This window comes from Schistosoma mansoni, chromosome 2 (assembly GCF_000237925.1).
Source record: "Schistosoma mansoni strain Puerto Rico chromosome 2, complete genome".
Taxonomy (NCBI): domain Eukaryota; kingdom Metazoa; phylum Platyhelminthes; class Trematoda; order Strigeidida; family Schistosomatidae; genus Schistosoma; species Schistosoma mansoni.
Window position 1 is genome coordinate 4279939 of NC_031496.1, and position 22346 is coordinate 4302284.

General features: G+C 37.5%; 2 protein-coding genes across 3 annotated transcripts in view; one reads left to right on the forward strand and one right to left on the reverse strand.

Moving 5' to 3' along the window:
- The window catches only part of Smp_180590 (putative normocyte-binding protein 1), a gene marked incomplete at both ends in the record, with an annotated part of 23508 nt that extends 15061 nt beyond the window's left edge, over window positions 1-8447 (reverse strand). The window contains 7 exons of the mRNA XM_018795394.1: window positions 2494-2554; window positions 4111-4409; window positions 6189-6347; window positions 6412-6475; window positions 7118-7210; window positions 7252-7346; window positions 8427-8447. Coding sequence (XP_018649711.1) covers window positions 2494-2554; window positions 4111-4409; window positions 6189-6347; window positions 6412-6475; window positions 7118-7210; window positions 7252-7346; window positions 8427-8447 — 792 coding nt within the window. The remainder of the gene's footprint in view (window positions 1-2493; window positions 2555-4110; window positions 4410-6188; window positions 6348-6411; window positions 6476-7117; window positions 7211-7251; window positions 7347-8426) is intronic.
- A 10043-nt stretch (window positions 8448-18490) lies between these two features.
- Window positions 18491-22346, forward strand: part of Smp_104600.1 (hypothetical protein) — a gene marked incomplete at its 3' end in the record, with an annotated part of 21370 nt that continues 17514 nt past the window's right edge. Inside the window, exons 1-8 of one of the 2 annotated variants that reach the window (XM_018795396.1) lie at window positions 18491-18609; window positions 18644-18862; window positions 18897-18960; window positions 18993-19054; window positions 19088-19242; window positions 19285-19372; window positions 19406-19522; window positions 21605-21753. In XM_018795396.1, coding sequence (XP_018649712.1) covers window positions 18526-18609; window positions 18644-18862; window positions 18897-18960; window positions 18993-19054; window positions 19088-19242; window positions 19285-19372; window positions 19406-19522; window positions 21605-21753 — 938 coding nt within the window. In that variant the 5' untranslated portion in view covers window positions 18491-18525. Of the gene's footprint in view, window positions 18610-18643; window positions 18863-18896; window positions 18961-18992; window positions 19055-19087; window positions 19243-19272; window positions 19373-19405; window positions 19523-21604; window positions 21754-22346 lie in introns of both variants that reach the window. The other variant, XM_018795395.1, reaches the window with a different exon arrangement.

Below are 22346 nucleotides of genomic sequence, written 5' to 3' on the forward strand. Positions count from 1 at the left end.
GCAAATAACCAGTTTTAGGCAGTTTTTTTATTTATAATGTGACCTGAACAAAATATAGTAAAATTGGTATTAGTCTTCCAATAAAACTTAGAATACCACTTATTAGGAATAGTGAAACCCTTAATACGTGAACGTGGTATACTGCAAAAGAGTATTTTTAGCATGTTTAACAAAATTTAAACGATTTGCATAATGTGACTGCCATTTTAATGTCGAGTGATGAACAATCTTGGAGACAATATAAACAGGCTGATTTCCAAACCCCAGTTTTGAAATTTTATGAGCAAAAAACTTGCATTCAGTATTGTATTGCTATTTAATTGATTTGGAAAAAGTTATCGGACCTATAAATTTCAACACCTATGGAAAACCTGGAAACACTGGATGGCCGTTTCGTCCTATTGTGGGACTCCTCAACAGTACTGAAGTGTCTTCCAGGTTTCCATGGTGATCTAGCTTCAATGGATTCATGATCTCATTTGTTAAAATAGAAAAGTTATATATATTACTTTTTGTAATTGTATAGTTATTTCTTTTTCATAATTCATGGGATTATCAAGCATTAATTCATTAAAATGAGATGATTGATAAAATAATTCAAACCAATTAATTTGAATTTGATCAAGTTTTTGAAGTTTTTCTTCAATATTTAATACATGTTCACCATTGAACAAGTCTAAACATTCATTACTGACCTTGACAAAGGATAAATTTAGAAAAAAAATAAGAAATATATTACTTAAATATTCTATAATTTAAAGTAGTAATACTAATGAATATATATGAATAGAATATCAAATATCAGTAGTCTAGAAGTTAAGCGTTCGCGCGTGAGACTGATAGGTCCTAAGTTCGGATCTCGCGAGGCGGGATCGTGGATATGCACTTTTGAGGAGTCCCACAGTGGGAAGAAACGGCCGTCCAGTGCTTTCAAGTTTTTCATGATGATCTAGCTTCATTTGACTTGTGATTAGTTGATTATTGTTACCATAATGATGAAATCAACTGACGAGCTAGGTTTATGTATTTATTTATTTAAGCACATAGATATTGGTACAAATAGTAAACAGATACAAATGCGCTACACAAGTCTTACTTGATTTGTGTGTGGGCTATGTTACTGCCCGGGTGCCCAAATTGAAACAGGTGGTCCTCTTGGGGAGCCACAACCGGAGCCTTCGACCTAAAGGTCTGATCCACAAGGCAGTGGAGCATCGTGAGGAGATGCAGTCCCATGGTAGCCGGTGACCAACAATAGGTTCATACGCCATTTGTTCTATCAGGATCCTGGAGCCCATATGCACCATTGGTTTGGAATCAGATTTTCCAACTCCCTTAGGTGGATCCTCCATATCCACCAACCTGATTAAAGCGCAGACATTCGCTTTTCGTCCTCTCAATTTCCTGAACAACAGTAATAGCAGTAGAAGGCAGTGAGTCGAACTTCCCTAGTAGTGGTTATATACGTGTGACCATGTGAGAGCATTTCGAGAGAGAGAACTGACTCTCTCTACACTCTAGGCCGTACCAGTGTTTTTGACTCCATGCACACTGGTTCTGCCTAAAAATATTTATTGTACTAAGGTTATTCATGTTCTTTACCTTGAGAAGCCGAATTGAAATGTGTCAGTTGAAGAGCAATAAAAATGAAAGGATGCAACACATCTGTTTACTAGCTGAAATTTATTTGAAATCAAAAACAGATGAAGTCACATTATACCTAAATCTAAAACCATTTAATGTTTAAATTCACTTTGTATTGTTTGTTTGAATCTGCCCATTGATGTTTGGGACTGCAATTGATCAGTATCTCACTTATTTGCATATGTGCATACTGTGTATATCGCCTCGATATAGCCTTAATTCACATGCCCTATAAGTAAAGATGGATAGTGGCTAGCAGTGGAATCCAGGACGCGAGTTTCTTCCTATTTGGGACTCGTCAGATGGATGTATCTACATCTCAGAGTTGATATTCACTCTGGGACTCGAACCCAGTCCCAAATAGGATGAAACACGCTTTGTCCTGGATTCCACTGCTAGTCACTATCCATCTTTGCTTATAAAGCTTGTGAGTTAAGGCTATATCAAGACATTACGCACAGTATGCACAGAATGCCAATAAGAGACTGATCAACTGCAGCCCTAAACATCAATGGAAAGATTCAAATAAACAATACCAAATGAACCTAAACTTCACTCCATTGCACAATCACGAGGCTATCAGGACTCAGTAGTTAAGTAGTTAAGACGATGGCGTTTGAAGCGAATGATACTAAGTTCGAGTCCCAGACTAGACATCATCTCTGAGATGCAGGTGTACATCTGGCGACACGCGCACCCTGTTCTGGATTCCACTGCTAGCCACTATCCATGTTTGCATTTAGTGTTTATTTAAATAATACTAATTATATAATAAATAATATGAAACATTTGAATAGAGAGAAAAGCTTTACTTGAAAACTAGAAAATCATAAAGGATTAACTTCTTACTTTTAATAAATTTTGCAGTAAATCTAATGGACCATCTAAACTGTTCTGTGTATTTATCAATCTGTGACAGAGAAATACAAAAAAAAATTGATTGTTTGTATAAAATTGTAAATAAACGTGGAACAATGAAACCATGTTGATTGAATCAAAAAATAAAACTATGAACGACTGTTTAGTATGTATATATACTCCATTGAAGTGATTATTAAAACATACCTCCGAGTGCTCTGGTACGGCCGAGAGTGACAACAGTCAGTTCCCCATCTCATAATGCTCTCACATGGTTACACGTATGCAACCACTACCAGGGAAATCCTACTCACTGCCTTCTTGTGATGGGGGTGTTGTTTAAGAGATGAAGAAGATGAAAAGTGAATGTCCTGCTCTTCAACCGGGTTGGTGCACACGGAAATTTCACTTAGGGGAGTCGGAAAACCCTGATTCCAAATCAATGGTGCACATTGGCTCTAGTATTCTGAGGGAACAAATGGCGTATGAATCAATCGTTGGTCACCGGCTACCATGGGACTGCATCTCTTGACGCTGCTCTACTGCATTGTGGATTAGACCTTAACATCAAAGGCTCCGAGTGTGACTTCCCACGGAAACCACCTGCCTCGGTTTGGGCATCCGGACAGTATTTCAGCCCTCACATACATCGAATGGTTTATGTTGCACATATGTATTTGGTGCCCTCTTATACGAATATATATGAGTTCAAATAAATAAATGATTATTATTAAAACATGTGATATCATCTTCTTTCATGAAATGTAATCACTATATACATATCTAAACAGTTTAGTTCATCTACCATCCTTAACACTAAGAACTAAAATTGACCTAATAATTATTTCCTTGAAATTTATTGATTGTTAGTAGATTCTGAGGTCAAAAAACCAGCTGTGATAGATAATGATTCTTACTACCTACACTTTTAGATCAGATATTATTTTTATCGTAAGAAACCAACATTAAAACCACTGAAACTTTCTATATTTGTCTTAGGTAGGTAACTAGTTGCTATGTCTATTTACACTTTAGTGAATCCAAAATAACTTGTTCACATGTAAACACTACTAAATTTACTTCTAAAAGGCATTCCAAAACCAATATCAGTCTACCATTTTCAGTATTCCTCAATCATATGCTCACTAGTGACTGACTTGAAGGGATGTTTCCTTAAGTTCTAGTGGGAAGCAGTGACCAGTGGAATTCAACAAAGTCTGTTGTAGAGATATCAACTCACCGAAGACAATTGGTGAACGGTTGCTCAAACTTCGTGGATTGGATGAAGTTAGATATTAACACTGTTGGATGCCGGCTTTCTCAGTGGTCTATCGGTTAATTGCTCTGGCGCGAGACCAATAGGTCCTGAATTCGAATCTCGCGAGTGCGGGATTGTGGATGCGCACTGCCACTGAGGAGTCCCATAATAGAACGAAACGGCCGTCCAGTGCTTCCAGGTTTTCATGGTGATCTATCTTCAATTGACTCATGATTTCAACTATGAAAATTCCTTCAATTGTTTGATCTTGGCAAGATCGGTTAAATCAGTTTAAAGATTTGATCATAACAAATATAAGATCATCAAAATATATTATAACAATATCTAACCTGTCATGTTTAAAATAGACATCTAAACTCTTTAACATTGAATCTAGCTTTTCCAAATATTGTTTACATTCATCATTTTGAATATAAAGATCCTTTTCCATAGATTCATAAAGTATATACCAATCCTTCAGGATGATCTTGTCAATTTGATTCAGTATGGTTAGATCGTATAATTTAAAAATGTCTATTAACCATCTACCAATAAATCCCCAAATTTCAATCGTTTGTTGTAAATTAAAACAAACAGTAGCTAAATTTGACACATTGGACTTTTTAATATTTGATAATTGATTATAAACCTATGAAGGAGAGTAAATTTTAATGGTCATTTCAAAAATTAACAAGTAAGAAAAACAAAAACAAAACAAGATTATTCACTTATTATTGTTTTGTTTGAATCTTCTCATTGATATTTTAGGACTGTAACTGGTCAGTCCTGATCAGTCAGGACTCAGTGGCCGAGTGGATAACGCAATTGCGTTTGAAGTGAAAGGTACTGGGTTCGAGTCCCGGAGTGAACATCAACCCTGAGATTCAGGTACATCAAGCTGATGAGTCCCAAATAAGACGAAACGCGTGTCTAACTGGATTCCACTGCTAGCCACTATCCATCTTTGCTTACAAAACAAGATTATGTATTTTTTCGTTGTTATGCAATCGTAGTAAGTGAAATCCCTGAAGGGAAGTGGAGAAGAGGAAGGTGAAAGAACAAACAATTGAAGAATATATGGAATTCAAAACAACTGTTAACTAATTTCAAAGTGAGAATCTTTAATACGAACGTCAAGATAATCAGTCCTACTGTAAGGAGCTGAAACGTGGAGAACTATTACATTCATCGTCAAGAAGGTACAAGTATTTATAAATAGTTGTTAACGCAAAATACTCAACATTCACTGGCCGGATACTATCAGCAACAGCGTTTTATTGGAGAGAACAAACCAGCTTCGCCAGTCTATTAATTACTGCCTCCCATATTCACAGCCAAATTTGGCTAAATCTTGTACAAAAGTTGTTTCTTATTTTATGGTACGATGTGATCTGTTTGGTTGGTATAAAAACTCAGTATGTTTGAAATATAATGATTCATACCGCAGAGGCTGTTATTGGTGTTCTGGACTTAACTGGCTGGGCTAGGCTAGGCAGAAAGCATGATCGATAAGTACACTAGACTGCTCGTACGGGTTTCCGTGTGTTATTTATTCCGATCGACGATTCACTGCTCTCTAATTGGCGGTCTTATCACGTCATACGTTAACAGGGCATCCACTCGGCCGCAAGTTATAACATTGTGTCCTGGTTAGAATGTCTCTAAATTGTATTTCACATCCTATTCGTACATAAAGTCATTAATTTTTTTAAATAGCTGGTAAGGTTTTTAAGGAGTTTGAATATCTTATTCCACATATTAATTTAAGTACTCACTAACTGACATGTAAGTGATTTTAGGAATTAATTGATTTAGTGGATTGGTTGAAGTTAGACATTAACACCATCGGATGCCGGCCATCTCAGTGGTCTAGTGTTTAAGTGCTCGCGCGCGAGATTGATAAGTCCTGAGTTCGAATCTCGCGAGGCGGGATCGTGGATGCACACTGTTGAAGAGTCCCAAAACAAAACGAAACGGCATCTCAGTGCTTCCAAATTCGCCATGGTGGTCTATCTCAACTATCAAAATTAATTGATTATCAGTATTCAGGTAATCGACAAAGTAAGTGACATTCCTAGATCATCCTAAACTTATTCAACGTTAGTACATTAAGTATAATAAGTTCAAAGTTGAAGGCATTAGTCAATTGAAGCTCGACCACCAAGGAAAACCTCGAAGCACTGGACGGCCTTTTCGTCCTATTGTAGGACTCGTCATCAGTGCACATCCATGACCTCACCTCGCGAGATTCGAACCCAGGACCTATCGTCCAGTACTTTCACGTTTTCGTTGATGGCCGAACTTCAATTGACTCATGCTTTCAACTATGCAAATACTAAATCTTCACAAAAAACCCCTTCTGATTCTAATAAGTTTGATGAACCAGAAGAAACAACGTTAAGATTAACATAAACACACAATAACTTACATGATAATTAAGAACTTTCAATAAATTATTCCATAATTTATAATCATTTTTCATTATATCTAATCTATCCTTAGAATGATTCCTTTGATTTGTATAATATTGTTTAAATTCATTTAAGAAATATTCTTTCATTGATACTTCACTTAATTTAGATTTGAGCTAAAAGGGAAAAAAGTTTATTAATATAGTTTAGCTACTATCAAACAAAATAAGTAGTTCATACCTTAATTTCCATTGCTTTTTGTCCAATTGTATAGGCTTCATTAGTTTCAGTTATGGTTTTCATTCTCCTTTATATTAGAATAATAATAAAAATAATAAAGAGAATTTGAAAAACGGATATTGAAATAACATTCATTTAATTTAAGTGATTACACAAGTAAATGGCTATGAGGACTCAGCAGTGAAGTGAACGGTACGGTGTTCGACTCCCAGAGTGAACATGAACTCTGAGATGCAGGTACACCCAACTGACGATTCTCAAATAGGATGAAACGCTCCTTGTCCTGGATTCCACTGCTAGCCACTATCCATCTTTGCTTGTAAAGCTTGTGACTTCAGGAAATATCGAGGCAATTCGCACACGATGCACATATGCTAATAAGAGAGAGACTGATCAATTGCAATCCAAAATAACGATGGGAAGATATAAGTAAACAACACCAAGTGAATTTAAACTTCATCCCATTGCACAAACAGGTGGCTATGAGGACTCAGTAGCTAAGTGGATGACATGATAGCGTTTGAAGAGAACGCCACTAGGTTCTAATCCTGTGGTAAACATCAACTCTGAAAAGCATGTGTACATTCAGCTGACGAGTCCTGAATAGGATGATAGGCGCGTCCAAATGGATCCAACTTCCAACTACTATCCATCTTTTCTTAAAAAATCTCAGTTAGTTTGTTTCATCTTACTATGGTTAACTTACCGAAAAATATTCATCGTTTCATTAACATACTTTTCATTCAAGTGTAAAGCTTCTTGACATAGCATTTCTTGACAGAATAATTCGGTAAATATACTATAAAGGTAATTCCATTGAATTAATATTTTAATATTTACTTTGAGAATTTGATTGGTAATGATTCAATAAATTTTTTATAAATCATTCTAATATCAGCTAAAAGTTTACCACGTTCATAACATTGAACAGTTTCCTGAAGAAAAAAATAAATGTAAGTGAAATATGATTAGTAATATCAATTCATTCATTGTAATTCAATTATCTTAGCCTTATCAGAAGAGGGTTTCGTGGAGATTTTAGTAATTGTTATATGGTTGAGATCATGAATCAATTGAAGCTAGACCACCAAGGAAAACCGAGAAGTACTGGACGGCCGTTTCGTCCTATTATGCGACTCCTCAGCAGTGCACATTCCACGAAACCTCCTTCTGATAATGATCAAATGCTCATTAGTGACTGACTCCATGAGGTAATTCCTGGAATTCTAGGTGAAAAGTCGTGACCAGTGGAGCTAATCCATGTCAGGCAGAGAGAGGTATCTACCTCGGTACAATGGAAGTTGGTCGCGCAATTTCGTGGATTGGTTGAGGTTAGACATTAACACAGTTGGATGCCAGATTGCTTAGTGGTCTAGAGGTTAAGTGCTCTGGCGCGAGACTGGTAGGTCCTGGGTTCGAATCTCGAGAGGCGGGATAGTGGATGCGCACTGTTGAGGAGTCCCATAATAGGACGAGTTGGCCGTCCAGTACTTCCAGGTTTTCCATGGTGACCTAGCTTCAATTGACTCATGATCTCAACTATATAAAATATCTTAGCCTTATTTGATAGGTAAATAAGAATGATCAATATCTTTATGACAAAATTGGTTAAAAGGAGTCATTTTTTAGGTAAACAATCAGTGAATAAATTTTTGAGTAATAGGTATCTTTCAGTTGGTACTCGTACATGAAGTGGATTATGTTACTAGTAAGTAATCAACTAAATCGGTCATAGCGGTTACAGTACTCGTTTTTTAAGCATTAGGTCTCAGGTACAAGACACGCTCCACCTACTTCACTCTGGGCATCAAGATCGTATGATTAGCTTTTATACAAAATGTGTAGCTCGAAGCCGAATACACAACTATATATATGTGATAAGTGTGTTGCATGAAATAAGATGGCTATGAAACTGCCATCATGAGAAAACACTCAGTTAATGAAACAAAGCTAAATAGATGTACTCAAGCAAACAAATTAAATTAAGATTAGGACTTTAGGCTTTAGTTTGTTACCTCATTGGACAGTTGATTCATCGTAGTATGGTAATCCTCAACTGCATACGTCCAAGACTCCACTGGGGATAGTACTGATGACTAACAGTCCTTAAGGTGTGTGCTTAGACTCCAGGCCATTGAATCATCGTTCAATGGTCCACGTTTTTAGTTTTAAATAACTGACGATAATGCACCACAGACTTTCGAAGCCGAGGAAATAGAAAACTTCTGACGTTTTTCAGACTCATTTTGCAGCTTAATCTAGTACTAGCTATGTGTAATTATTCAATAAACTCAGTATTATTTTAGGTATTTAAAATAAACTAATTTCAAAATAAGTTTAAGAAACGTCCTACATTTGCTTAATGATGGATAGATAAGCTTGGCTGTTTATTGATGTTACTGAGATATCATTGAATTGAGTTTTTCTAGTCAGTTTGTGAATCTTGAAACCATGATATGTTTTCCAATCATATTTTAACTAGGCTTTTTTTATTAGAATTACTTTTATGGTTCTATTATGCCCACTTATTCATCATATAGTTTTATGGTATTAAACACAGACATGTTAAATGAACATAATACGACATCTGATCAATCATGTATAACTGTCAGATGCATTAATTCAATTCCGTTGGTTAACTTGTATTCAACTGCCTAATTAATTCAAATGATTTATGTATGAATTTTTCCAGTATTCCTTTACTTGACTGACCATCTATCCATTAATCATATTGATGGATAAGTACTTATGATACTGAAAAATTGGCACTCTGAACAATTATGATCTATTTTAATAAAATGCAGATTAGACCAGTCTAACACTGATTCATTTCACCAGGATAAAACTGATGATTGTCCAATCACCAGTGTTATTTATATTTTAAAACAACTGCTGGTGATTGGAAGTGCCAACTGTATGACTATTTATCTCACGTTATATTGTTTTCTCTTGAATGTCTATTCTAATATCTTATTTGTATATTAACTGCTCAAGATTTCCAATGAAAGGGATGTTTTAAAATGCTTCACTGATGAAGAAACAGGTAGACTCTGTCGGAAGTAAATCTAGGGAGCAGTCTGATAAATTAGTGTACATCCAAAACGTTGAATGAGTAAACTTGCTAAAATTGATGAAATTTCTATCCACTCATTTTTTCACTCCTAAAACCAACTATATTCCTTTAAAAATATAAGTGAGAAGCCACATATGTTTAAAATTTAAAGGATACATCTTAAATCGTAATTTAAAGTACAACATTAAAAAGTGTTGAACTCTAATGTTACCTTATCCTTTGTTCTGTAAACGGGTTTGACAATATTACGTTTAGGGTTGTGTGGTTCTGTCGTTTCTAGCTAGGAAAATACTGTGTTTGACTAATTATACTGAGTATGGGATGCCATTTTTAAACAACCACTTGTCTTATTTAACGTCCTTATCTTTTATTTCTTGAGCTAACAGGGTGCATTGTGGCTGCAAACCCTATTCTTGCATGTCATTGATACAAACATGTTCATCTTTAAGTTGAGTCTCCTATCTCTTATGTATTTGCATACACTTAAAGGTGTTTTAGGACGTTTGTGAACAAAATGTTTTGAAATCTAGTTTGAAAATCTAAAGTATACTAATAGTTGGCGTTTAACTACAAAAAAATTACTGATTAGGAAATCGGAGATTTCTCAAAGCACACTTCATCTCAGCAATCCTTTAATTACATGCTTCTTATCACTAAAAACCATTTTTAAAACACATTTTACATTCTTGTACACTTTAACTCCGAATAAAACCTTATACAAGGTACTCCCAAATCAAAAGGTGCAACTCAAAGTAATAAGAACATTTTACTATTGTTCACATTTGGTTATATAACTTAAACTTTGAGACAATAAACTTCTGTACTAAATCTTACTTGAAAAATAATATTTTCAAGATAATTGTGGTAGTATCTATTTTCTTCATCTATGCTTCTTAAAAAAATCATGGTGAAGTTTGTTGAGTTGCGATTGTTATCGCGCGGAAGACAAACGTCCAAGGGCGGTCCTCTCAATTTGACAGCCTCACTATCTTTACAAGAAGTAGGTAATCTGAAAAATATTTGATCAAATGTCTTACAGCCTTGGAAGCATTATAATTTGCCCTGACGTATCCTTGCAAAACACTGTGAACTGACTGGGAAGTAAGAACTTGAAGTATACTTACTTGTCTTCGAAGTGGATTGCATTAAACACGTCAAACTTAACCATGGAAAAGAATCTGTGACTTAAACCTTCCGTCAGCAGCCTGTTCAATGCATGCTTTAAGAATTCAAATAATTTGTGCTACTTCTACCTCGTGAAAACACATTGGAACAATGATGCACTGGCCGCTAGATGATATATAATTTAAGCTGAAATAAAATACCCTGAAACGGAGTTCCTTATTAAATTTTCTAGTAAATATTTGAATCTCTTTCTATTCCTTTGAAAGCTCCATAACGGCCAAGTCATGCTGCCCGGGGTTTACTTATGACCTTTATTTCTAAGTAACTACAACATACTCAGGATAAATAATTTATACGTCTAAACAATCACGATCCTGTGTTTTATCAGATCATTAAAACCTTATGCGTAAATGTTTCTGATAATCGTTACAATGTTGAAAACGTTATCGTAAGATAAATAATGAAATACTAGAGGATTAAGTATTATGTTGTGTTTCAGTGAAATGTAGACTTGTGGTTCACTTTGTCGTTGTAGTGAAACATATGTACCAGAAATGGCATTGTACGTTTCTTCGCGCACGTAACATGTTATGGGCATCTTGTAGTTGATAATTCGCGGCTTTATGTTGAACTTTTGCTATTTTTGTAGCTTACGTGAATTTGAACACCTTGGCTCATACTCTATGGCGGATAACTGTTATTTGTATAAGGACTTAGAATCTAGTAAGTCAACTAAACACGGCTTAAACTATGATTTCATTATTAAATCAGTTCACATCGGCGTATATTTAGACACGCTCAAGTGCGCATTATTATGGAACAGTCTTCCCTCTGAAATTCACACGGCAGATAAATTACATAAGTTTGTAAGACTTATTGATCAAGCCCTCACTTGCACAGATCTAGCACAAACGAACATATCCGCGTCACACGCATACATTATGAAATCTTTACATATATAGACTAAATTGCCTTATTTCTCTACGTTGTAGTTGTATTAGATACTTGAAGTAGACAGGCAACTCACCGGACATATCAATACTCGGTCGCTAAGACACGCTCACTAATACCCTCAAAGGTTTAAAGAACTGCATAATCGCCTATTTACTGCCAGTGGTCTTACATCTATGGAACCTGTTACCCATCAACAGGTTAGGATAGAACAAAATAACACCAGCACGAATTTAGTGTGAGTTCCTTCTTGTCTATTCGTTATCAGCTTTTTACCCTCCTGTACATTATGTCGCCTTGCCATCAATATTATTTAACCACTCGTTACCTCATCTGTAACTAATATATTTCTTCACTTTTCCGCCTACTTAGGTAACCAACTATCCTACATTACGCCGTACTTAATGACTATACTCTGATTGACAACCTATACTTCATACTATAGTCAATTAAAGCATTCCATTGAAGCCTTACCCACAGCCCACAATTTGTAACTGTCTAATAAGCTTGCAAAATGGTACTTATAGAAATAGTGTTTCCCAACAGGATGTGAAACACGGAGCGTTGTGCGAGGCAAGATATATATCCAAAAAATGTTTAAGTGAGCCTAACATCGCAAAATGAGGGAGGGTAGAGTTACTGACCAGCAAGCATTGATGGTGAGGGCGGTGACTGTAATCCATTCATATTTGTGGGGCAGTAAAATTAGGTCTCTCAAGGAAGAGTCCTTGAATGAAACAGTGGTTACCAAAAACCCTGTGGGTGATCGGATACACGTTAACAGGGGCAAAAAGGACCAAGCGTCACCGCCTAAGCTGAACATCCCCAAAACTTTGCGGAAATCAATTGGTGACTTGGCCGCACAGTCTACCCCCAAGACTGTCTGCCCGGTCATCACCGAGCCTAGGAATTGAAAACGCGCTTCGACATCCAAACAACAAGGTACTGAACATGGAGGCCCTGAGAAACCTGGGAAATCAATGACGGTTCGTGACGACTCTGTCATAATTACGAACCTTACTGACAACCCTGACCTTCCTCTCAGCTCGCAGAACAAAAATGATAGGATGTTCTGGGGAGAATTGAACAAGAAGCTTGAACTCCCTAGAATACAGCCTTTGGCGGTCACACGGCTCACTCGGGGAAAGGACCAAAACCACCCGAGGCTACTGCGTGTAACACTTAAGAATGCTTCCGACGTGGAGGACGTCGTGCTAGCGAGTCACTTACTGAAATCCGATGGGATCGTAAGAATACTACCCTACATACCCCAACAAGGGGTGATAATACACTTGATCTAATATTTATTAGAGATATCATTCCCCTATCTGTACAAGTATACAACGAGTTTGAAAGCAGTGATCATAAGATTGTAGCTTGTGCTCTCCCCATCTATCCCTCCTACAACCGACCAATTCAAAGAACCTGCAATTATAGAGACTATAAGCATGCAGACTGGGACCTCTTGCGCTCACTGATCAAACTCTCAGACTGGGATGAATTCTTCTCATGTAATAGTCTGACAGATGCCATCAACATATTCTATTTGATTGTTAACTCTTGTCTAGACTCCTGTGCACCAATTAAGACTTACAGGATTAGTAAACATCACGAATTATATATACCAGCTAAATATCGTAATAAACTAAGACGCCTAAAGAAACGTTATTTTAAATCTAACGACTTCATGGCAGTCACACAAATAACAATAATTTTTAACCAAATTAAAGAGAAACATAGGTTAAAAGCCATCAATGAAGAGCTATTAGCACTACGTACTAGCTCAAAAGTGCAAAACCTAATCCACCTTTACAATAAACGTGCTAAATCAACTCAAAAGGTTGATATACCATGCATCCTGCATAATAATAGTTTTATATATGACCCAAAAACTATAGCAGACCTTTTCAGTGGTAATTTTGCAAATGACAAAGAATCCATAAATGGCTCTGTTTCTAGAGTTATATGCTTGACTGGTAACTCAATAACATCTATCTCCTTCACATGTCTGAAAATTAGTAAGGTTATAAATAAGCTCAAGGTTTCGAAAGGTCACGGTGCAGACGGGATTTCATCATTTCTCTACAAATATGGTGGTCCAGATATCCAACTTCTTCTCCTTAAGCTGTTTACTCTCTCTATGGAATCAGGCTCTCATCCTGACCGTTGGAAAACCGCGTACATCATACCACGTTACAAATCCGGAGATAAGACTGACATGAACAACTATCGGCCAATAAATATTACTCCAGTTATCTCTAGGATTATGGAAAAAATTATTAGTGACGAACTATCCAACTATTTATTGACTGAACAATTTATTGATGATTCGCAACATGGATTTCTTAAAAATCGATCCTGTATGACATGTCATTTTGACTTCTTTAATTTAGTCTATTCGCTTCGTAGCCAAGGTTATCTAGTATTAGTGCTATACCTGGATATTTCTAAGGCCTTCGACATGGTCAACCACCGATTTCTCATAGGAAAACTCGCATCTTATGGGGTCGAAAACCCGTTACTAGCCTGGTTTGATTCCTTCCCCAGCAATCGACATCAAATAGTTAAAATCAACTCTTCATTGTCGAACTCAGTCCCTGTTAGAAGTGGGGTAATTCAGGGTTGTGTCTTAGGTCCTTTGCTCTTTTTAGTTTTCATTAATGATATTTGTGAGTGTTTTAGTGTGGGTAAGTCCCTTTTGTACGCAGACGATCTTAAGGTGGTGTACTCATTTTCTCCACATGAGCTGAGCAATATTCAAAATTGTATCAGCACGGAGCTTAACAAGGTAGCACAGTGGTGCTCGAAATGGCAACTGGAGCTTAATACAGCTAAATGTGGATGGTTATGCTTCGGTGATACATCACTCAACCTCGATCTTACCATAAATGGTGAAATGTTATCTAGGTTACACACAGTAGTAGGTCTAGGGCTTAGGTACTCCGACGACTTGTCGTTTACTGAACAGATAATGAAACAAACGTCCAAGTCTCAACGCCTTATAGGTTTCATAACTCGAAACCTTCATAACAGCGAATCACGTATTTTAATGTACAAAGTCTGTGTTCAACCACTCCTCGAATACTGCGCGTTTCTCCTTAGTAGCACGCGCATAAAGGATAAATTAAGCCTGGAATCAGTACAGAGACGATTTACACTTCGTACTCTTGGAACTGATAGTGCCTTGACATATAATTCAAGGTGTAGTAAACTAGGGCTTGACCCTTCTTGGAAGAGGAGACTCAAACTTAACCATATCTTCTTTTTCAAAATACTTAACAAACTATCCTTCACATCCAGTCAGGTGATTCAATATGCTAAAGCCTCACATTACGACATTCGTAACTCCTTGTCTTTAGCGAAACAAACATATTCTAGATCTTCTCTCTATATGAATTACTCTACCTGTAAGTTTTCTAGGCTGTGGAATAATTTACCTCAAACTATCCATATGTTAAACTCTCTCCTATTGTTTGTTTGCTCAATTAATGCCTTTTGCTCCTCTGAAAATTCATTAACTGCTCTAGCGCCTGTAGGTGTATCTTACTCCACAAGTGAGATTATCGGAACTTTAAATGTTTAACCTCTTACTTGCCATCATTGTTTTGTTGTTCCGTGCTCTTGGCTTTTATCTTACTCTCTCTAGTTGTAGATAATTGTCAATAACTCGACAAGTTCCCTGGTGTTACATTGGCTTGCCGTGATATATGCCATATATAAACTATTTATCAATTACTAAACCAGCAAACATAAAACTTTCTTATATTTCATATTTGCTCTCTACATTAAATGTTGATTTTAACAACAATCTGATCATGCTTGTAAACTGGTGTGAATTCTGTAAATATTATTTTCAGAATATATTATTATTATTATACTGTATTCTGAATGAAATCTCATCCGGAATATCCCCAAAGAATCTCACGAGGCGTTTTTCCGCGGAAGAAATATCATAGTGCAAGGTGAACCGGAAATTATGGACGCCACTCAAGCAAACTTCGATATTCAGGGATGGAAATTCATCAAGTATTCCTTGAAACTCAAAAACATACTGACCCAACAGGTGACAAGACTAACCAAGAAGGACGGAGACTTTAAATCCCGGCTAACGAAAATAACCTTCTCATTCTCCCATATGGCGGCTGCAACTCTGGAATCATTCCTTGTCAACAGATCTCGGTTGCCAACTGCTCTCCATATGCATCCGGATAAGCCACGCGACAACAGGATCAAGCACAAACTCAAGCTGGAGCTGACAATACCACTTGTAGACTGTCTTGATCGTAAAAAAAACGTGTAAAGGACAGGGACTACCAACTTCGAAAAACTTGTGTAGGTAGGCTACCTGTCCACTCACTCAAGGCTCATATAGACACACAGGAAGAAGCTCACGCGCTCCAAATTGAAAGCATAAACTGCTTATACATGAACGCCGCGAGTTTGCCAAACAAAAAGGATGAGCTACGTGAACTTAACAACGCTAATGATACTCATCTGATAAGAATATCCGAAACTTGGATATCGTCTCAGTCTACGAACCAGGAGTTAGCAGTACCTGGAACGTGTTTATTTCGCAACGACGGAAAAATTGGAATGGGGGGGCGGGGTGGCATTATACATACGATCATGCCTGGAGGCGCAACAACTTCACAACCAAGAGTTTCCCAAACTTTGATGAATCAGTATGGTGCTCAGTCAGATTGTCTACCAGCCTCGTTGTTTAGGCGGGAGCGCTTTGCAGCAATAAACACCTCAAGGTGTCTAGTCGGTGTCATCTACAGGAAGCCCATTGTTGACATAGAGTATGACAATCATTCGCTGGATCGATTAACCCGCTCTACGCGTCTTGGGTTATCACATATCCTGATTTTAGGGGACTTAAATCTTCCTAGAATCAACTTCGCGGAACATACCTGCGCGGGAGGTGACAACTCTACTGAAGCTCGGTTCTTCAACCTCATTAATGATCTGGGATTATTCGAAAATGTGAAGTCGGCAACTCGTTGGAGAAACAGTCAGACGGCGTCGCACTTAGTGTGGGTATTCACAAATGAAGAATTCTTAGTCGACGACCTCTCGATTTCTGGCTCTCCTGGGGAAAAGTGATCACGCCGTCCTATCCTTCAATTTTGTCAGCAAAACGGAGCTAAGATATCCCGCCGACAACAGACGCTGGAATTTCAAACGGTTGAATGTGCTAGCTCTACATGACTATCTGCAACAGGTGGATTGTGATGTTCACTCTCAACTTGAAGTGGATGCTCATTGAAATTTCTTACTGCACACGCCATTATGTGCTACTAAGCTTTCAGTTCCTCAAATGATCTCAAAATGTTACAAACAACCTACAATTATCAAGAACCGCACTCTTCGGTCGCTAAGCCGCAAAATGCACTGTTGGGCCGAATATAAACGAACTGATAATAAGGGCGCGTACAGGCAATACAAATATATAAGGAACGTATGCTCAAAGGCAATTGAGAAGACAGGCTTCAGTACCAGACCAAGCTTATCGATAAATTCGTCTCCCATCAGAAAAGCTTATTCCGTTACTCAGCTCCTCTTCGACAAAGCAAAACTGGAGTTTCCCAACTGCTAGGTCCTAATGGTCAGACCAATAACGACGATGATGCTGCTAACCTTTTGGCTGAACAATACTCTCGGACATTTCAACCGACCCACATCAACTATACTGATGAAAACCTCATCTGCACCTGTACAGGACTTTCCAAAGTGAACCTGAGCGCTGACCTGGTGCTCTGTAAACTGCAGCACATAAGAAAAGACACTTTTCCCGGTCCGGGTATGGTTCATTCTACTATACTGAGGGAAGGAGCTTCAATCCTGGCAACACCACTTAGCGTGATGTTTTCACACTCGTTAAGCCGAGGTAAACTGCCGGAAATTTGGAAGCCGGTTCACATCACCCCAGTTTTCAAAGAAGGTTGACGCAGTGAACCTTCAAGCTACCGACCAGTGGCCCTTCTCTCCATACCCTCTAAAATTATGGAGTCTCTAATATACGAATGTCCTAGCGGAGTCCCCAAGGACTCAACACCAGGACCTCTTCTCTTCTTGATTTACATTGACGAACCTCCACAACAAGTTTCATCTGACTTATTGCTCTTTGCTGATGATGTGAAACTTTGGAGAGAGATACGTCACCAAAAGGATATACTAGCACTTCAGGAGGATCTAACTCGACTTCAAAGTTGGGCAGACGACAGCGAACTTACCTTCAACACTTCAAAGTGCAAGGTAGTCCATCTGAGACATGTTGCAGACTATAGTTATAATTTAGGTAACTCCCCTCTAGAAGTTTCCCAAGTTGAAAAAGATTTAGGAGTGTTGGTACCCTATGACCTGAAATCGTATGCGAACTGTGACAAAAACGCCTCTCAAGCAAACCTTGCACTAGTAACATTGAAGCGCATTTTTGGCCAGTTTGACGGTAGAACCTTCCATATAATCTTTAACAGTTTTATTCGTCCCCATTTAGAGTACGGAAACATAGTATTTCCTCCCTCCATCCAAAAGGATAAGGACACTCTGGAACGTATCCAACGTCGAGCCACGAAATCAGTTCGGGGACTCAAATTCAAACCTTACGAAGAGCGCCTCCAATCACTTAACCTGTACCCGTTAGAGTACAGGCGTCTTAGAGATGACCTTCTTATGACTTACAGTATCTCTAACCCTTCCGGTCATCCCCTTAAACATCTTCGGCTTAGTCACAACACTAACCTAAAAGGTAACACCCAGAAACTGGAGACCCAACATAGCAGAACAGACTGTAGACACAACTTCTACTCCTTAAGATTTGTTAAATGTGGGAATTCGCTGCCGACTTAGCTAGTCCAAGCGACCTCCCAGGAGTCCATTAAGAGGAAACTTGACCGTTCAAGGTCGTTGAAACAAAACGGCGGGCGACTTTATAAGAATCTAACTTTTTTACCGTGCTAGAGATGCCGGTTGATGTCTGTTTATCTCTACCACTTATCGACAGGGTGAAGGAACTTAGTAATATTTTCGCTCGTGGAAATCTACAGGTCTTTGTCATATATGCATATCTATATTTCGTAGGAACTCCATAACTTGGTTGTTCTGGTTGTCGACAATATATTCGGTTATTCAGGTGAAGGCTGGGCTTTACATGCTGTTAACGAAGCTGATGAACCACAGTTGTTTGGTTCTATTCGAGAGTTCCTTTCGCCCAACGGGAGATTTCTGGAAGTTTTGTCCAGCAGATTAACCCTTGAATTTCCATCAATCTATCATGATTTCCCACTTTGGCTGTTATCAGTAAACATTTATTTCTGTTTATATTCTGTTTTAGACAGATTCACAAAACTCGGCTTGGTCAGGTGATTGCAAACAGCCACGAACGCCTTTGTCGTTAAGTGAGTTTGTCAGCTTGAAGTTGACTGTTCAGATGCATTTACCTACTATATGTTCGCTTTCATGTGTTATGCATCGTACCCTAAATGGAAACAGGTGAATATACATTTGGCCAATTAACCTCTGCAGGAACTTGTATTATGTGATTTAGAAAACAGTCTATACCGTACCTTATTTGATGATTACTTAGGTTTTTACCTATATACTGACCCAACCACAGTAAATGTAATGGCTTCCAAAATTAACATTTTAAGATCTGGTTCGCAGATACCTGTTTACCAGAAGTAAGTAGTCATTTTTTGCGAATTTCTCAGGAATTATTCCAGTGAGTTTGTTGGGGAGTATATGAACGGATCTACGGATGCTTGCTTTCCCGACTTCCGTTTATTTTGGCAAACAGAGGCAGTATTACAAGTAAAATGTACCATAAATAATTTTCGACCATAGGCCGTTTGCGAATTTCTTCTTTCATGGAGAACAACTGATAATTCTATTGGCATTACCGATTTACCTAAAAATCCATCTGCTATGATTGCGTTATCTCCCCCATTAAATCATGCTGAGGTTTGTTATTATTATATGTCTTAGGTAAAACATAGATTTATTTGATGCTTATGATCGTTTTTCAGTTCATGACTTCATGAAGTATAGGCTTGTTAAGTGCGTCACCTTTAACTCAACCTATGACGAGTGTGTGCAACAATAAATGAAATAGCCGTGTTCCTGAGTCGATATTTAGGCAACTAAACTAAATAACATCCTTAATAGTAATAAATGGACCCATATTGTTATAAATTTGAACGGAAAAACTGAGTTGGATTCATACTACAATTAGACCTATTCGCATTGAATTCATTTGACACTGGCACAAGGACCAACATCTCGAGAAAACCAAGCTTATGTATCCAGAAAAGGTATATCAAGCCCTGATGTTTACCTTGACCTGCGACTGGATCACCTCTTACCCCCTTTTTATTTTTCACTACCTCTATCTTAATCTTCATATCCATCATACCCAATTCGTTTATCGTAATTGCCTTGATAAAATCCCTCTTATTACATATTATATTCACACAACAATATTATTATAATTATCTCAATTGATGAGATGGAATCCTCCTACTATGCATTTTATTCATATAACTTTCTTTGCATTTCCTTTTTCGCCATAATACTATTCTACTGATTGTGACTGGACACTTTACTGCAAACCATTCTGACTTTTATTAAACGACCTTCCTAATTTGCAAATAACACAATTTTGAAGTATATATGTCGTAGCAGATGCAAACGTTCACCATTTCTTAACGTATAACATTGTCAAATTCATAATTACGTGCCTTATTTTGGCCTTTGTAAAATATCACAATCAATATGGACTTATAACTGTAGAGCCTGATGATGAAGTTATTGAAAACAATTGTTCACCCAAATATTCTTCATTTTTAAATAAATATTTCACAAATGTTATTCTAATCCTTAATAGATCTACAGAATAGTTTTATCGTAATTAGTTTGTATTTCATTGTGTTAGCAAACAAATGACATGTTAGCCAATTACTTGTATTTCGCATCAATACGAGGAGAATTAATCGATGAAACAATTCCACGTTTCTAACAATTTAAGAATCATTTTCATTAAGGTGTCATGCTCCCTTAAATATCCGAGGATGATTTGTTCAGTGAGAATAAACATACGTACAGTTAAAGAGTCTGGGGTTAGGATCAAATAACTATCTATTACTTTTCTGTTTTAAATACTTTTCCGGCTTTCTGTTTTTTGCTCATAATATTTTGGACATTGATGTATCTAAGCATCTCGTGACTATTTATTTATTTATTTAAACACATAAATATTGGTACAAGGGGGCACCAGATACATATGCGCCACACAAATCTCATTTGATTTGTGTGAGGGCTGTGATACTACCCAAGTGCCCAAACCGAAGCAGGTGCTCTTCTTAGGGGCCACACCCGGAGCCTTTGACCTAGAGGTCTGATCCACAAGGGAGTGAAGCATCATGAGGAGATGCAGTTCCATGGTAGCCGGTGACCAACGATAGGTTCATATGCCATTTGTTCCCTCAGGATACTGGAGTCCATGTACACCACTGGTTTGGAATGAGGGTTTTCCAACTCCCCTAGGTGGACCCTCTGTGTCCATTAACCCGGTTAAAGCGCCAGAAATTCGCTTTTCGTCCTCTCAATTTCGTAAACAGTAGTGATGCCACTGTAAAAAGACTGAGTAGGACTTCCCTGTCAGAGGCTATATACGCGTGGTCATATGAGGGCATTTGGGGGCATCTCGTGACTAGTTGATAGTGCTATTAGAAAAAGTAGATTTATCTAAATTCCTAGACCCAAAGTAATTTTCCAGCCTGTTCTAAGACACAAACTAAATAAATTCCACTGTTTTTTATTTAGCTTTGTTCATTAAGTTTTCTCATCCTCAATAACTTTTTAAAAGAGAAAAGCAAAGCTGATCAAACTTTTTTGTTGTATTTTACAGATTAATAGTAGTTTGATATGCTTGTAATTTGGATCAGTTAATTTCACTACCATTTTTGTAGTATATTGTTTATCTATGCTCGTATCCATTTTATTATAATCAATATTCCTATTTGATGTCTTCTTTTGGTTTATCAGTTCTCAACTAAACCGACTGTATGTCAAATGTTTCTGGTGAGGTGTTTCCTCAAATATTTCTACTTTGCATTATTCAATAATACAAATTCAAACTGTTTCCAAATATTGCAGCAACAAATAATATGGAACAAATTTCTTAATTATCGAAAGTAAGGATAGTTTAATTAGTAGAGACATAAGTAGATCATAAATTAGTTGATTTCTAAAGTTATTTTTTACTTATTTATCATCATTTTATTTTCATAGTTGCAAGCGTGGGTCAATTGAAGCTAGACCACCAAGGAAAACCTGGAAGCACTGGACAGCCGTTTCGTCCTATTGTGGGACTCCTCAGCAGTGCGCATCCACGATCTCGCGAGATTTGAACCCAGGATCTATCAGTCTCGCGCCAGAGCACTTAAGCGATAGACCACTGAGTCGGCATCCGATGGTGTTTTTGTCTAACTTCAACCAATCCACGAAGTTGGGCGACCGTTCACCAATTGTCTTCAGTGAGTTTCTATCTCACAACAGATGTGGTTTGAACTCCACTGGTTACTGCTTCTCACCCGAACTCCAGGATTTACCTCTTGAAGTCAGTCACTAGTGAGCATATGATTATAGATCAGAAGGGGTCTCGCGGAGATTTAATGTCGGCATATTTGTAAGGATAGTTGCAGTGAATCGGAAGCCTCTCTTTTACTAGCTTGAGAGAGATCTCTCTCTCTCTATACAGCCTAGTAATAATCGAGATCGAGACATA